Here is a 17,552-nt window from a genome sequence, read left to right as displayed (position 1 = left end):
TTCTACTACTGACCACATGAATTGGAGATAAAGATTAATTATTTGTATTATAAAATTCATACTGGTCAGCAGTCCTTGCAAAGATGACAGGCCCCAGTGAACTCTCAGCTTTTGTACAATCAACGCAGAAGTGTTTCCATCCCAAGAGTTTTATGATCTAAATATATTCAAGAACTAAAAGGAAAAAAACCATCAGCTGAACTGAATGAGCACTAAAAATTCATTCAATCTTGTCAATGCAGAAACTGGTGCAGTTGGAAACTTTAATTTTCAAAGTGAAAGAATTTTGACTCAGTTTTGCATGGAAAGTGAAGATGAAAATTTTAGAAATATGTTTTGGCAAACACAAAACTACTATATTCTGTGAACTATATACTGTGAGGAGATATAGGGAGTTCATGAAAGAAAAAGAAAACACAACTCACAATATATTTAAACTTATAGTTCACCATCTGGAGAAAAATAGGAGCTATCAAAGATCATTTCATTGGCTTTTACAGATATCCTCCAAAATATTACATACATAGAGGGAATGGCACCACTGTTCTCACAGAAATATTTTTTGTCCGCATCCACAGAGTCTGCAGGGAGAAAGAGTGATATGGTTTCACAGAGAAAGAGAATATCCAGTTTATTGTGACTTGAAGGTAAATGCAGGTCATAATCACAGAGATAAATATCTCAACATGGGTTCATTTATCTTTTTTTTAAAAGAGATAAAAGCAAAAAAGAAAACGTGATCTCAACTAGATTGGATGGTTGCAATAATCCATTCAGCTCCTTTGGGATGGAGAATACCATATTTCTGCTTTATCGATGAAAAACAGATTTAGCTTCTTTTTCTCTTCAGCAACCTTCTCCTTCCTCCTGCCTCTCCTTAAAATCAAATATTTCTAAGTTTTGAATTTGGAACATGGAATCACACAACTAATCAATGAGCCTTTACACCCAGAATCTCACAGTTTTGAACATTACCTCATACACATCTCAGTGATTGTGCCTGCCGGGCTACCACTGCCTTCTAAATACATTACATGGACCAAAAGAAACCACTTTGTTTTGCCCTCTGGCTTTCTAAGTGAAACAAGTGTCATGGTGAAATGCTGACAAAATCATCTCATGTTTTCCAGCTTTGAAAAATTGCAGCACCATGTTAATGTTGGAAGCACACAAGTGAAATATATATCCGGGGTTTTTTGATTTGTTTTGGGGTGTTTTTTTTATTAAGCTACAGTACAATAGTTACTGAAATTTGAGCACAGAACAACTAAATTGTTTCCTGCTGTGCAGATATAGTACAGGGGAATGGGGAAATCTTAGGGATATTTTGTTGTACTTCCCCTATATGTAAATTCATACATAACAGGTTTTAGCTTTGCAGAACAGTAAAGTTGAAATTCATCCTTTTGCATCACAAGGCATGAGAATCCAGGAGATATTTTGTATGTTTAAATGTTTTCCATGCTTTATATATGTCCTACACACTGAATTACACCCACGGCTAAAAATTATCTTCCTACTTTACTCCTGCACCACTGTGTTGGGGCATCATCCAAGGGAACAAACTCCTTCCCAAATAAGCTTGCAGCACCACATGATCACTCGATGGATGCTCTGTTTTAAACCAAGCTTTTGCCATCTGTTTCTTTGCTAATTATGAATGCTACAAATATCCACAACTACATTGTAAGGAAAAAACATAATTAAAGTGCATATATTCTTTCTGCCATGCATCTTCGTGTTTGTCTCAAATGAAAAGCAATACCACCCACCGCACAAGTCCCACAGTAGGAAGACTACAGAAGGGCAGATGTTTAGAGCTTCTCATCTGGCAATGGGCCACTGGTGATTGTTCAGAGTCCAAAATGTATTGTGTATACTCAGCAAGACAGGCTTAAAGCTGTGCAGAATCACACACACGTCTGAATTGGGGCTTGTCAGCAGCTTTGCTCACAAGAACTCTTTGCTGCCCAAGTCAAGAGTCACCCAGGATGCTGCTCAGCAGGTAAATAATTTTCAGCTGCATCCTTCCTAAATCCCTTCCTGTTTTCCTCTCCTTCTAACCCTACCACCATCACTGTCATTTTGGAATTCCCTCTACTGAAGTGAAACATGGTTTTCCTCATCTACTTTTTTTTCCATCTACGTTTCCTTTCTTCTCTGTGTTTATTGATTCATTACTGCTATACATGCAGACACATGTCATGTTCTCATTTCCTCCTTCTGCCAGGTATTTTCCATGAGGAGAAACCACTGGGCTTTGGTAAAGATTGTTCCAGATATGATTTCTCACCTAATGGAGCATGTCTCTATTTCAGTCATGACTCCTCTATCTGGAGCCACTAAATTATCCAGGATTCATTTGCCTCTGACACAGATTGTATGCTTTGGGGCTTAGGAATTTTTTGCTATTAAGGAGCCTTTTGTTTGGTTTGGTTTCTTTTTTTTTTTTAGTTTTATTTTATTTCCTTGTACTTATAAAAATAACTGAAAAAAACACATTTATTCCACCATTGCTATTTCAGTAACTCCTAATTTCAGGGAGCTTCAGCTTTAAAATCAGCCATGCCTTAAGGATCTTACAGCATCTTATTTTATATCCACATCTCCCCTTAGTGAGTTCAAATTTTATAGACAACTTTGCGTCATTCTGAAGGGAACACATCAACTGCACCATCCCTGATATATCAGTAATGGGTTTGCAATTATGGTGGCAGGTCTCAAAATTGCTTCCTATTTGCAGCTTCTTTTTTTGCTAATGGAAACTGCAGCACATGCCACATCTGTCTGTATTTGTACATTGCCCTGCTGTAACAGAATATTGCTCGTTCTTGATTACACAGGGACACATTCTACCATTAAAGAGGGGATGCAATATCTCAACAGGAACTGATGCTAAGGTTGTGCAGTTACTTAAAAAAATACTGATAGCAAAATGTGGCCCATAAGAAGTTGCTTGGATTTCTTTTTCTTTTAGATACTGAGATAGGACTATTTGTGATGCCATATGTTACTTTACAGGGGGAAGTTTCAATATATTTTACCATGGTTCTAAAATTGTTTATTGTCGCTTTTCATGAATGCTCCAAAATTGTTGATCCATACCCATTAAAGTTTCTAGTACTTGTGTTCAGTTTTCTTTTCTCTTTTACAGGCACTACACATGGACAGGAAATACTCTCTCACAATCTCCAACAGCACAATCTCCAGGGGAAAAAGATTACATTTCATCTCAGGTTGTAAGTTCATTACAAGTCACAAAACCTTTGCTCTGCTGAGCATTTTAACTTATTAAGATAAGACACATGCATAGGAAAGAAAGCACTTCTTCAACAGAAGAGACAAAGGCTTTATAAAAAGGAAACTAAATATGAAAACAGACATTTGTGTCACATAAGGATCCTCATTTCAGTCCATCTTGCCTCATATTCCAATGAAAATAAACCCTTAAGTGTCTTGTTATATCCAACTTAACTTTGTTATATAAGCATGAAGAGACTAATAAATCTGTGGTCACTGATCTGAATCACTATCTGCTTCCTTATGAGCAAATATATCTGGTTTATCAGCTTCCTTCATGCTGCATAACTGCAGTTCTATGCATAATTGACAGTATGCAGTATTTTAAGTGTTTATATTTATTTTAATTAAAAGTAGCACAATTTCCTTTTTGATGCTGCTGTCCTGAGTGAACCATAATGTAGAGATTCATGGTTATGCTTAAGGAATACTGCAGACAATTCTGTATTCAAACCACTAATTATCATATGTTTATAGATATCCTTGCTGAATGCAGCACTCTGGTGTACTTTTATTGAAAAAGTGGGGTTTAGACAAGTTTTAAAAAGATTGGTAGATGTAAAAAACCTGAGCCTCACGAGTTTCACTAGATGTTGTTTAACATAAAAATAAATACAGAAAATCCACTCTGCCTAATATCTCTGCTTTAACAGGAAATACCTCATCCTCCTCCAATATACTATTCACCTAGTATTAAATAAATAATAAATAACACTTAGCTAGCACTAAAAATTGCTTACCCTGACTTTACTTAAAAAAAAAAAAAAAAAAAAAAAAAAATTAAAAAAAAGGAACAAAATTTATCCCTTAAATACCTGGAGTGAAGTTAATGTTATCAAACAAGAAATGAATCTGGGCCAATAAACATTGCTGTCAGATAGTGGCACATATATCCACACAGACCTGTTAAGCTTTGTCTTTGTATTCCAGCACAGTTCATCGCTCTGCAGAAGAGCACTGTCCTGGGACTTGCACGACATAAATTCTGTTGTTATATCTGGCATTAGCTTGATGGATAACTCTGAACCAGCTTTATCCTCTGCTTTCACATCTGTCTAATCTAGATATACATCCCCATGTGCCTAACCATGTCAGAACAGTGCTTTCCCACGTAGTACAGGATGCCACAAAAAGCTTCAGGACTCTCAAGCGAGAGGAAGGATCCTCACTGGCGCTGTGCAGCCCTGTCCCCTGAGCGGCTCCAGCCCCGGACAGGCACAGCCGGGCCCCCGAGAAGCTTCAGCACCGGACAGGCACAGCCGGTTCACTGAGAAACTTCAGCACCGGACAGATCCAGATAGGCACAGCCGGTTCACTGAGAAGCTTCAGCACCGGACAGCTCCGGACAGGCACAGCCGGTTCACTGAGAAGCTTCAGCACCGGACAGATCCAGATAGGCACAGCCGGTTCACTGAGTTGCTTCAGTTCCGGACAGCTCCGGACAGGCACAGCCGGTTCACTGAGAAGCTTCAGCTCCGGACAGCTCCGGACAGCTCCGGACAGGCACAGCCGGTTCACTGAGAAGCTTCAGCTCCGGACAGCTCCGGACAGGCACAGCCGGTTCACTGAGAAGCTTCAGCTCCGGACAGCTCCGGACAGGCACAGCCGGTTCACTGAGAAGCTTCAGCTCCGGACAGCTCCGGACAGGCACAGCCGGTTCACTGAGAAGCTTCAGCTCCGGACAGCTCCGGACAGGCACAGCCGATCATTTGAGATGCTCCAGCTCCGGACAGCTACGAGCAGCACGGCCAGGCCCCTGAGATTCTCCAGCTCCGGGCAGCACGGCTGGCCCCGCCGCCTGCGATGGACACTCAACAAATCCTGCAGGGGCCAGGGATACACTCTGATCTGGCAGCAGAGCGGGCACTGGTGCACACACGTGGACAGAAGGACTGACAGAGTTGCTCTAGAAATCAAGTGTTCAAAGTAAAACACTCTTCTTATTCACCAAGAAATTCCAGGGAATTCGGAATTCTCTCAAACTGATTTTTATAAATATTTACTAATTGTGATCAAATTCTACCAAGAACGTCAACATCCCTAGTACACACAGAAACACTATTCTAAAAGTAACACTTTCTAGTCCCTTGAAGAAACAGCTTATCTTAATTTCTTCTTAATCCTACAAGTATAATTTTCTGCCTCTCTCCCATTCTCTAAAATGTAACCACCCCCCACTGAGTTCCAGTGACTGCAGCTGTCTCTATCTTTCTACCTCAATCTCTTGTCCAGGTTCAAGTTCTCTAACTGCTATCAGTTAAAGAGAAAGCCAGAAAGGCCAACACACAAACGCTAGAAGACAGTGCTGGAATAAACTTCTGTATGGACAATGGAACTCAGGGAAGGACGGATGAAGACAGATCTCCAAGCTAAAAAATCCATAAAATTTATGGTGCACAATTTCAGATGAAATTGTGTACACAGCTGAATTTCCTGATTAGACAGTTTCAAAGCAACCTGCAGAGACAGACAAGTATCACTTACCTCTATCAATCCCCTGTTAGTCAGAACTCAACTGTAAGCTGTGATATATTGAAACCTTTTTTAAAAACTAATCTGAAAATACTTACTCTTACAGTAATTTTTAATAGAATATTTTTCCATCTACCTGGGAGAAAGCAATCAGTGAAGTAAATTTATGACACAAAGTTCATTAAGAGGACAGCTAAGATCACAGAATTAATTGATGTCCCCGTGTACCTATTTAATGAGAATGATTTTCTGTTACCCAGGATTACAAGCCAAGTCACAGAAGTGACAGATAAAGACCAATCTACTCCCTGCCAAAGCCACTATTGAGTAGCTTAGCAATTTATCTGTAAACTGAATTTTGAATCATATCTTAGCCTTGAAAGTCATTAGACATTAGCTGTTCAGTCCAAACATGTAATTCAATTTTAGCTGCCAACCTGCTATAGCAAATCCTCCAATGATAACTGCTGGAGTTATCTAGCTGATGACAGACTGCTTACTCAGAGTTAGGACTTGGTATCTCCACAGCAATAAGGCCCTTTCTAAAGCTGGAAGAGTTAAGTGGTGCAAGTACAGAAAAATCACACTGGTGGCAGCAGCATCACCTTAATTTTACTGTGTCAACTCTGCATTCTTGTTTTGGTTGAAATCTATAAAATGTGTACTTTGTAGACTACAGATGTTTGATTTTCAGATAGTTTCATTCTTCCAGGGACTTTGAGAGAGCTTCTTCTATTTATGCTGGCCAGATACCTGATCTTTGAGGCTTTTCCAATTTCACAGTGTCCTCCAAAAGGCAAAAAGAACCTGTTTAATCTAACTTGTCTGTCATGTACTCTGGTTCTTTGTCTAAGAGAAAAGGAAGATAAGCAATACAAGAATCAAACTCAACCCTCACTAAAGTCTTTGACAATTTGGCCATCAGCTTCAACATAACCAAGACTTCACTACAGCTCCTTTGGACAAATCTTAGTTTTGGTTACATAGGGAAAGGAATAACCAAGCAGTCCTTGCATAAGATGTTATCTAAAAGAAAAAGGTTTTCATGTAATGTAATATTTGAGCTCCACTTTCCTTATGAAGTCCTACTTCTTGTAAAGGCAGCTCAGCTGCTCCACCCCAAATTAAGAAAGGCTTGCATTTTATCCTCAAAACACATTGATAAAGACACACTGACTGGAATTACATATGTCTAGCACCATGATTAAAACTGTAAGTATAAAGCAAATAGTTAAAATTTCTGAGAAACTTCATTCCAACTCCACCTCCCCCCCCCCAAAAAAAAAAAAAAAAAAAAAAAAAAAAAAAAAAAAAAAAAAAGAAAGTTATAATCTCCCTGATGTGATGGTCAAAACAGGGTATCATAAATAGGCTTTAATTGTAACTTTTGGCCCTTGAGAATATAATGGACCTGTTTTTCTCAACACTAACCCTGGAGAACTTCCCTAAAATAAAACTGTTATCATTTACCCATAGATATCTGAGCTTGGTAGCAGCTCTTACACTAACAGACATCAGAACTCAGCCTCCCATAATGATTTTCAATCCACCCATTTTATATTACACTGACACATGGCTCATTGTGCCGCATTTTTTCTTTTTTTTTCTTTTTTTTTTTTTTTTTTGTGATTTTCTCAGGAATCTGACAAAACTAAACAACCCCCTATGGAAAAGAAATCCACCTGGGTGGGGGGAGGACAGGAGAGGGACAAGCAGCAGAATACAGGAATGGTTACTCTAAAAATGCATAATACATGTTGGAGAAAACTTTAAATCTCCTGAATTTTACGGTAAGGATATGATTTGTGACTGCAGTCTGCAGAACCCTTCTGTAAGTGAGGAAAGTATTAAAGTTATAATTCGAAACATAATACAGAAACTAACACCATAGTTTTGTACTGACCTACTTAACTTTAGAGTCTTAGGTAATTCCTAGGGAAGCTGGATAAGTGTCAGTTAATTAGAAAAAGCTGGCTCTCTGGACCTTCCAAGTTAATTATTCTGACATAAATGCCATTATTTTTCCCCTTGTCCACTGCAAAAGGAAAGTGCCAAGTTTAAAAAGGGCTTTTTTAGAAAGCATATCTCCTCTGTTGTAAGAAGATGATTATGCATTACACTTGCATAGATTCAGTCTCATGTTTTCCTATTCTTTTAAATTTCATGCAAGTACATCTCAGCTGTACTTTTTGATCACATTTATATTCCAGCCTTGTCCCTGTGTTGAGTAAGAATTGCTCTAAGAGACAACCTATGCCAGGAGTGCCTGGGTAGACTTATAAATCACATTTCAACTCTGTTGTACGGCAGATCCACTGGAATACACACACACTGAGTGTGTTCACCTTCAATTAAATCTCAAGGTGGGCTTGGAATGATAATCTCCTGGGAAGCCAGCCTGAGGTGCCTGTGTCCTGTCACAACCCAGCCACTTGGTACATCCATTACCCAGCCAGCAGATATTTTTCAAGTGCACTGTAACCTTCCTTATGACTAAATTCACTACAAATAATTAGCAGGACCTGATTGGTTTCTCCAGATGTACTGAATGTACCAATAACTGCATCACAGAAAAACTTGTGCTTACTTTTGTGGCAAAGAAAGAAAAAGAAATGTTCTGTTAAAAAAATGTTGGCAGAAAAAATACTTCAATCTCCCTGTAGACCTAAATACAATGTAGAAAAAAAAAAAAAAGTGGTAACAAATCCCTGGTAGTTAGACCGACTGAAGGCAGGTGTCTGCCAGGGAAGGGACAGCAGAAAGAACCCAGTCTACAGAAAAGACATTTTACCTTAAAAATCCCACCAGAGCAGGAGATATTTGGGTGTCACAGACCAAGTTCCACCACACTGTATGGATAAGGAGCAAGACAACATCCAGCAAGGGGCTTTAAATCTCATAAACAATGATATAAAAACCCAATGCCTTTAGAATCCCCAAATCCATGTTCTTTTATTGCTCTTCCCTACATCATAATCTTTTTTGTTAAGATACAAGCTACATGTTGAAAATGAAGTGCTAATTTAGATAACTTTTTAAAACATAACTGTGGGTGAAGGAATAACCTTAGCCCTAAATTTATCAGTGCAGTTATTTTTGTCACCAATTATCTATTGATTTATCTCGTCTTGACACAATGCTGGATTTGGTGTCCTTTTCTTAAGAAACATTCTGAAGAAAATCCACTCCTTTGTAATGACTTTTGTGTGAGTAAATTAATATATTATATTATTTTAAGACAAAGTCTTTTCTCCTATGATGTTGGAAGGTCTTTGCCTCACCAATTCCATAAAAACCTTTAATGAATTTTACTGATTAGAAGTGCTCACAATATTCAGAATTAAGTGGTTCCTTCTATACATTGTACATTTTTACTTCTTCAGCAGAAGCAGAAATCTTTCATTTTCTGCATTCCTACAATATATTTGCTCTCCTCAGAGTAGCATTACTTTTGTAACTTAGAATAACTCTGCAAATCAATGAAAGTACACAGGTTTTCCCTCTCATCTATTTCAAGCTGAGCTGCCAGGACCCAGAATAAATTTGTGTTAGCTCTCAATTCCACGACCTTCCACTTTGTACTTTTAAATTTCATTTCATTTCTATTACCTGAGTTCCCAAGGTCTTCCAATTCTGCCTGCTTGGTATTCCAATCCTTCTCAGTACTGGTCATGTTTTCCAACTCCCCGCCATCAAGTTTCACTACCACTCTTCTAATTTGGGGCTAAAATCTCAGAGAAAGGTAAGTGCCAACAAGGTGAAATGCAGTGAAGAAGTGTGAAGAGCCAGCTCCAATGACAAAAATCATCAGTGGCAGAGCTGGAACAATACAAATCCCCCGTGTCTTAATTCTGTATTTGTTTTGTGACCTAACTCTGCACTTCTGATCAGGTGTGAGGAGGAATTTGCAGGCTCAGAAAGGTGATGTACATTAACAGCTGATAAAATTGTCCCTTCAGGGTTTGTGTCAGAAGTCTAATATCTATCTAATCTATTGATAACCATCCTCAGCATGAACAGTTATGTGTAACTATTTATCCCCAGTAAGTCTGTGCAATATACACACACAGATGATGACATTTCATGCCTTGCTTCTTAGGCTTGCACAGACTCAAGGCATCTCCAGGCACAAAATGCATGGGGGTTTTAACATGATAGCCTGAACTGAAACTCTGTAAGCAATAAAATTTAGAGAAACAGCTTAGTTAATGCTCAGAATGTGGTCTGGCAGCCTGCCATGCATAAACATGCACTGAAACCACAGTTCATGCCAAGATTCTTAGCTTTCAACTTCATAGAAATTCCTTGTGTGCTTTATACTAGATCTTCCTAGTTCATTTAACTTTTTTTTTCCTTTTTGCAGTTTAATCCATGGCTAGTTGAACTTATTACCTTTTTATATATAAGCATTAATAATTTAATAGACATAACTCCAAGTAGAAGTATTAGAATTAGTCCATTCGTATAATTTTGATTAAAGGCAGATCTAACACTAAAATGACATTTATGCTGTGCCTTCTGTGCCAAGCCTCTACGAACACAATGAGATGCTGCAGTGTGACCTGTTACAATAACATGTATGCCTATTCCCATAACAATAAATGCTTCCTAGGGCTCATAAGAATTCACTTCACATTCAGCTATCAAATCTATTCTGGAGCTCCTCTCAAGCCAAAGGATCCCTCTCAACAGGTTTGATCAAAAGACTGAGGCCTTCATATTAGGGTCCATGGTATCAGAAGGTCTAATTTGACTTTCATAATCTTGATGTCTGCTTTTCCAAGCCTCAGACCTGCACAAGGGAAATAGCTGGAGGTCCTCCCTAGAGAGTACACCTTGCTAACTTTTTTCTTTTTCCAGTAATAATCACATTGATTTAGTTTTTATTTTTTAGAAACTTACTAGTCAGTTACTTAAGTATGTATGAAGACACATTCAATATATGGATTAGGTGAATAATAAATTCCATATTACCACAGATTCTGAGCTCCGTCCTTTCTTATTTACAGTTTCAACATACATTTATGAGGAAGAAAAATACTATTATCCCCAGCTAAAAAATGCCATTTAAGACACAGCTAAGATTTTGTCACGTATTGCACAAAGTCCATAGCAGACAAGGAAAAAGGGGTGAAAGACAGATTGGAATAACAGGTTCAGATTGCACTAAAACCTGACTAATACCACAGACATTACATCGTTATTGATGCTGGGCAGATGTAAAATATACAAGATTTTCAACAGCAAATTTTCACAATAGATCAGTCACATTGGTCTTACTATTTATTTACAGCTGTTTGTTTTTAAAATGGAGAACTTAATAAACAAATTGTGTTCAAATCTCATGAAAAGATTGCGCTGTAAACTGTTGTTTTAGACACATCCCTTGAGGCCTTTGGAAAATGATGACACATTTCACACTATTGAATTCAGTCACATTTGAAAACATGATTCTGTGGCCATAATGCAGATTTCAAATGAGGTGTACTTCCGTGCTCTCTTTTACTTACAGAAAAGTAGTGATTGCTGGGACAATAAGTGCAGCTACCATGCTGTCTTTGCCCAAAAGAAATATGAATCATACTAAAAAAAAAATCAATCAATAGCTTGTCCTCAAATTAGGCCATATTGGCCCATAGCTCAATCAGGCTGACCAACCAATTGATTTTGAAAAGAGCAACTGAAAAACTTGAGAAAAGCTTGATTTTAATTTTTTATATTCAATTACACATGACCTGGGTAAACAACCCACCCAGTACTGCAACCTTATGACAGATTTATGTGCACATCTGTGTGTGCAGGTGTTTGTGCTGATGCACATAAAGTGGCCACACCCAAACGCATCAAATCTCAGCTCCACACCTTCAGGGTTTCCCCCCACCATAAAGAAGGGCACAGTCATGTAAATATTTGCACAAATGTTTGTATAACACGACATAAATTCCAGAGAGCAGCTAAGGGTAATTGTGCTAATCACTGCAACCTTGCCTCTGCTGATTTACGAGGTATGAAGCAGGGCTTCTGCCCTGGAGTAACTGCAGTGTCAAATCCAAGAAAGTTTTAACTGTAACACCACTTCTGTACTCCAGCCTCCTGTGCAAAGCCTACACTGTAGGCTACCTCATGTAGACATGTCTATAAAATTAGTTTATTCGTTTGGCAATGAGGGGAAGAGGGAAGATAATTTTCCTAGAAATCGACACTTATCCACGAAATGCTGGTCTAGTCCATCCACAGCAATCAATACTGTTTAGGATACATCTCATCAGGCAGTCTTTTAAGGAATGTTTCAACAAATATTTTAACAATCTATCCCCAACAGCACAGCCACAAAGCAAGCACCATATTTCTTCTGACCACATCTCTGAATGCAAGGAGTGTGCTGGCACTGCTCTACCTGCAATGCTGGCAGCAACTCTACCTATGCATGTCTTCATCTGTGGACACAGAACCTCTCATGGAAGGTTATGATCCAGTAAATCAATTTGGTTGAAAACCAGTAATTACGAGCTTAATTACATATGTAAGCTTTTTTATATTTTCTTTTTGAAAAAGGTTTAGTAGGAGATGATTAGTAGTCTCTGTTAATTTGCTCCACAACAGTTTTCACGAATAATCATATGTAAAGCTAGTTTTCAAGTAATTAAATAGAACCATTAAGATGGCCAGATAGAAAGATACCTAAGCTTTGCATGAACTTGATACTATTTGCTTTTGCTTGGTAGACCACTGGTTAAGGTTGGTTTTACTTTTCCATAGACTGATTCTTCCTGTATAAAAGATTTTGAGGCTTTATGGGGGTTTTTAGCATTTTTCAGAAGGTCTACAAAAGCATTCGTAGCTGTGAAATCTTGAAATATGAAAGATATCCTTCAAGAATATTTTCCACAAGAGGAGGAATAGTTTCTCTGGACTAGTGAGACTATGTCTTGGGAACCGGGATGAAAAGAAAAGTTGCAAGGACTCTAGTTTTAAAGAGAAAAGTAAGAGGAACATATGGAAAATATAAAAATTACAAAAAGATGGAAGCAGAAAACTTAAAAATTACATAAATTTAAATAAAAACTTTAAGCCTTGTGATTAACATGAGGCCCCCATTTTGAAGGAGACTGTTGAAAGATTGCTTGCTACAAATCTGTCTCTAGTTAGAAGTGTTTTCAGATTAATGTGTCAGTCCTTCATTCAATTTACCATCTTCAAATGCTGCTCAGTTCTCATGTCAAGTGAGATGTAGAAATTAACAACTGAAATCCTTAACTTCTGTTTCCCAGAAGACTCAACCAGGTACTAACAAAGATTCCCCTGAAGCCTGGTAAAGCTAAGAATCCGTGTTTGCTGTGGAATGCCCTTTCCTGTATGAGAACTCAGCAGTCCCAGCGGGTGGACGGGATCGGTGACTGCAAGTGAAGACACACTCCAAGATAGCTGCTAATTGATACCACTGCTAAGGCCACACTTTGTTATGCTGAGATTCTGAGCACCATTTCTCACACAGAGATGACCAAAACTACAGAAAAACACAGGGAGAATAAGCTGAGAAGGAACACAGCACATTTAGCTGCAATACTTGTACTTCCCCTTTACAAAGTCAGGTTCAATTTTAGGATCACAGAGACAAAAGCAGAGCGTAAAAGTCTGACCTGTTAATATCCTATAAAAGGCCAGATTCATAAATAAACAAACAAATTCTTACAGTAGGGTACTACCAGAACTGCTAGCCAGCTCTAGTCTTCTCTTTCCTAGAGTCTCACTGTGCCCATGGTGCACAAATCCAGACAATGAGGAACATTTAACCTCACTGTGCTCATGATCAACATGAACAGTAAAGCTTCCATCACACAGTCTTGGGCACACTGAAGCAAGGTTTTCTGTGTGTGCTCCAAAAACGCTTTTTCAGTGTACAGACAGCAGAAGTAAAATGAACTACTTAAATATTACTTTTATTTTAAAAAAGTTTCATTTCCCTTTGTGCTGTCATTGACTTAATACACGATTGTACTCAAGCTAGGGGAAGTCTAGAATTAATTTTGAGCTTAAGAAATTAATTTGTTTTATACAGATAACACATCATAACACATCTTGAAGATTTTTCCCAGACTGCTGAAAAACTAAAAAAGAGCAAAAGCACTGCCTTCTCTAACACTATACCACCCTCAAGGACCTCTACAAGCAGAATTGACAATAAAATCCTTCCCACAAAAACTGCAGGCACAAAAAGCTTCACTGTTTACCACCTTGTGGCTTGAACTGGTAAGTATTCCTTCTCACACACACACCATTCCATCGTTTTTCAGTTAACCAGACTCTTAAACAGCAAGCACTGAAACTTCATTCAAAAGTTCCTCCCCAGAGGAAAATCGAAAACCGTAAGGACAGAGAGACTGACACGGAGCCCAGGCTGTCCCAATCGATAGGGTAAATCAAGGATGCCAGGACTGTCTGTCCAGCTCCCAAACAGCTCTGAGCATCCTTCACACAGGCAGCAACCCGTTGCCCAAGCCGCATTTCTCTTCTACCCACAGCCCTTGGCAGCCAGCAGCCCCCTGAAAGGATGCTCCTGTCAATGGAACGAGAAACACCCGTTAAAGGGAGAAGTACTCACATCCCGGAATTTGTTCCAGTACTTGTCTTTATCGTACTGCGAAACGGTGCTCAGCCATTTGTCGTTGTCCAGGAAATTGCCATGATTGCTGTTACTCGTGATGATTTCAGGATGCCGGCTCTCCACTTGCAGGAAGCACCAGGCAGCGAGCACCAGCATCCCCGACATCTGCAACGAGAGGAGAGGAGAGAGGAGCGGAGAGAGGAGCGGAGAGAGGAGCGGAGAGGAGCGGAGAGAGGAGCGGAGAGAGGCGAGGGGCAGCAGCGGCTCCCCGGGCACGGAAGTTTTGAGGGGACCCAAGTTGGGGCCACTCGCCCCCCACAGCCCTGGGCAACTTCTGGCTGCGGAGCTGCCGGCTCTGCCGAGACCCGCCGCCCCCCGCCCAGCCCGGAGGGGCGGGGAACAGCATCAATAACAACAATAATAATAACAGCAATAAAAACAAACCGGGCCACCGGGGCCGGGCGGACACCAGCCAGGGGACAACAGCCGGCGGTACAGAACCACAGCCAAGCCCCCGCGGGCGCAGCCAGCGCTGGCTCCGCGAAGTTTGGCTGCCGGGGCGGAGAGGATGCTCCTACCTCCGGGCAGTGCCGCCGGCCGGGGCTCCCTGCGCCGTGCGCTGCTCGTCCTCCGCTGCTGCCGATGCCGCGCTGCGCTGTGCGGTGCCGCGGGGATGCGTGCGGTGCCACTGCGCCCTGTGTCTGCGCTGTGGCGGTGCCGGGGAGCGCTGTGCCGGTGCTGTGGCGGTGCCGCTGTCTGTCCGTGTGTCTGTCCGTGTGTCAGTCCGTGTGTCCGTGTGTCTGTCCGTGTGGGAGCCGCTGCCGTGGCTGTCCCCAGCCCGCCGTGTCCGTGTGGCGGGTGCGCGCGGGGCGGGCGCGGCCGCGGTCCGGCGCCCCCTGGCGGGCGCGCGGCGCGCTGCGGCGCGGGGCGGAGCGCGCGCAGCGCCGCCGCAGGGCCGGGCCGGAGCCGTGAGGGAACGGAGCCGGGACACAAACGGGAGAGAAAGCGCTTGAAAATCGTCTAAATATCGCAAAGGCGGCTGCCCAGAGGCGGCTGGTGGGCTCTTTTCGGTGGTGCAATGGCCGTAAATTAAACGCAAGTTTCACCTGAACGTGAGGAAGAGCTACACGTGGAGGGTACCTGGAACGGGCTGCGTGGAGTGTCCCTGTATGGAGACATTTAAATCTCATCTGGACACGTTCCTGTGTCACTTGCTCCAGGTGACCCGGCACTGGAGTTGGACTGGGTGATCTCCAGAGGTCACTTGCAATCCAAACAGTTCGGTGATTCAGTGAAACGTGGGGAGGGTGTCTGTGAGGATACTGGAGAGGAGGGCTGTGAGAAATCCTGGCAAGAAAATCTGTGAGGAATCTTGGCGAGGAGGTCTGTGAGGATACCTGGAGAGGCTGCCTGTGGTCACACCTGGGGACGATCTCTGGGGAGAAATCATCAGTGAAGTCTTCACTACCACTACACTCTGAAGAGACATAAAAGTGGCCTTAAAAACACAAAAAACCCATCAAACACCAGCTTTCATAAGCCCTGGGGAGGGTATGACTGTTTTGAGTCAGTGGTTTTACAATGTACAGAAGCAGTGGCATTTCCAGAGCTCAGAGGTCGTCCCGGGTTTCTCCAGGGAAGGAGCTCCCTCCCTGGGTCAGCACATCCCAGGGAAGATGGGATTCTTCTGAAGAGGTTTGGATGCTGCACTGGAGAATGCCATGGGACACTGCCCGGGTCATCAGAAGGATGTAGGGAGAACCAACTCCTGGTGTTACAGAGGAGGAGGAAACATTCAGGGGGAGCTCCATCAGTCTGGGAACTGGGTGAAAGGATGAGACCTTCTCCAGGGATAGAAAAGAAAGTTCTCCATTGTCAGTGGAGGAAGTGCCTGGTTTCCTACATCAGAGAACTCATCCCTTATGTATCATATGATGCCCAAAAATGAGGACATATACTTTTGATGGCCATTTTAAATACAGCTGTGACTACTGTTCCATAGATATTTTTCAAATGCAATTAATTAAGCTGTCTTGTAAATAATGCCTTTTCTCTCCAAAAAACCTGTCAACAAGGTTAATTCCATATTCCTGGCATTTCTTTAGTAATACAGAAATGGATCTTTTCTTTTTTTTCTTTTTTTTTTTTTTTTCTTTTTTTTTTTACTGCTGCATCTGAGCACTGAATTTCAGGATACAGATCTATTCCTAAATCTGATTTTAAATACAGTTCCCAAATATGATGTTACCTCAATAAAATCCTCTGGGATTTAAAAAAAACTATGAAGTTTTATTAATTTTAACAGCAGAGAACAAACACCAGCACATAAGTACCCCGCATTGAATCCTCCCCTTGGTGCACATAGAATCTAATGAAAACTACATGCCTGCAGGATGGCAAAATATAACCCAATAAAAGCAACAAATAGAAGAAATCCAAACCAAAGCCCTGCAGATTTGGATGTAAATCCTTACCTAAAAGCTTTGCTCTGTCCTGCCTTCTACAATGGACAGTACTGTTTTGCTGAAGGTGGCCCAGGGCACATATTCCTCTCAAATCTCTCTCTGTTGTGCACTAGCCATCCTATAAACTGTTCATTTTAGTGGGAGATAAGTTTTATATAACTTCCACCTGGTAGGGTCAACACAAGCTTCCTCCCTTCTTACTTAGATTAAAGGGGTGCTGTTCAGTTTATTCTGTATAGGCCTTTTCTGTAAGGCTTTTAACAACAGAGAATTTGTCTCTTCTGCACAGACATTAAAGATCTTTCACCATTTTAAATCTGATAGTTAAGAGATTTCCCCTGTGACCTTACAGACATCCATGGCCATTCAGCTTCCCACAGTTCCATCTGACTTGTGTTTCACCCCAGATACCCCTGCATTTCAGCACCACCAGGCACAAACCCCATTACCTGCTAAATGTTTGAGGACTTTTATGCACCGTAACAATTTTGCATAGGTGCACTAATTACTGCTTTCTTGATCCCACCGGAGATCCAACCAACTCAATTCCCCCTTGACCAATTCTTCAACTCATGAATTCCTAGGCTTGGCTGGTAAAAAGCAGATGAACATTGTTTTCCCCCAAAACTTGCAGGAGTTCTACCCATTGTATATTCATAGGAGCAGTTAGTTCACCCCTGGAAAACACACTCATTAGCACAGTGAGCCAG

The 17,552-nt window shown here is 41.0% G+C and overlaps 1 protein-coding gene across 1 annotated transcript in view; it reads right to left on the bottom strand.

The window, feature by feature from the left end:
- Positions 1-15,246, bottom strand: part of SPOCK1 (SPARC (osteonectin), cwcv and kazal like domains proteoglycan 1) — a 269,075-nt gene extending 253,829 nt beyond the window's left edge. The window contains exons 1-2 of the mRNA XM_063413334.1: positions 14,956-15,246; positions 14,375-14,542 (exon numbers count right to left, since the gene is read on the bottom strand). Coding sequence (XP_063269404.1) covers positions 14,375-14,542 — 168 coding nt within the window. The 5' untranslated portion in view covers positions 14,956-15,246. The remainder of the gene's footprint in view (positions 1-14,374; positions 14,543-14,955) is intronic.
- Positions 15,247-17,552: the final 2,306 nt, after the last annotated feature.

Source organism: Prinia subflava, chromosome 16 (genome assembly GCF_021018805.1).
Source record: "Prinia subflava isolate CZ2003 ecotype Zambia chromosome 16, Cam_Psub_1.2, whole genome shotgun sequence".
In the NCBI taxonomy this organism is placed as follows: domain Eukaryota; kingdom Metazoa; phylum Chordata; class Aves; order Passeriformes; family Cisticolidae; genus Prinia; species Prinia subflava.
This window is presented reverse-complemented; position numbering and strand designations above follow the sequence as displayed.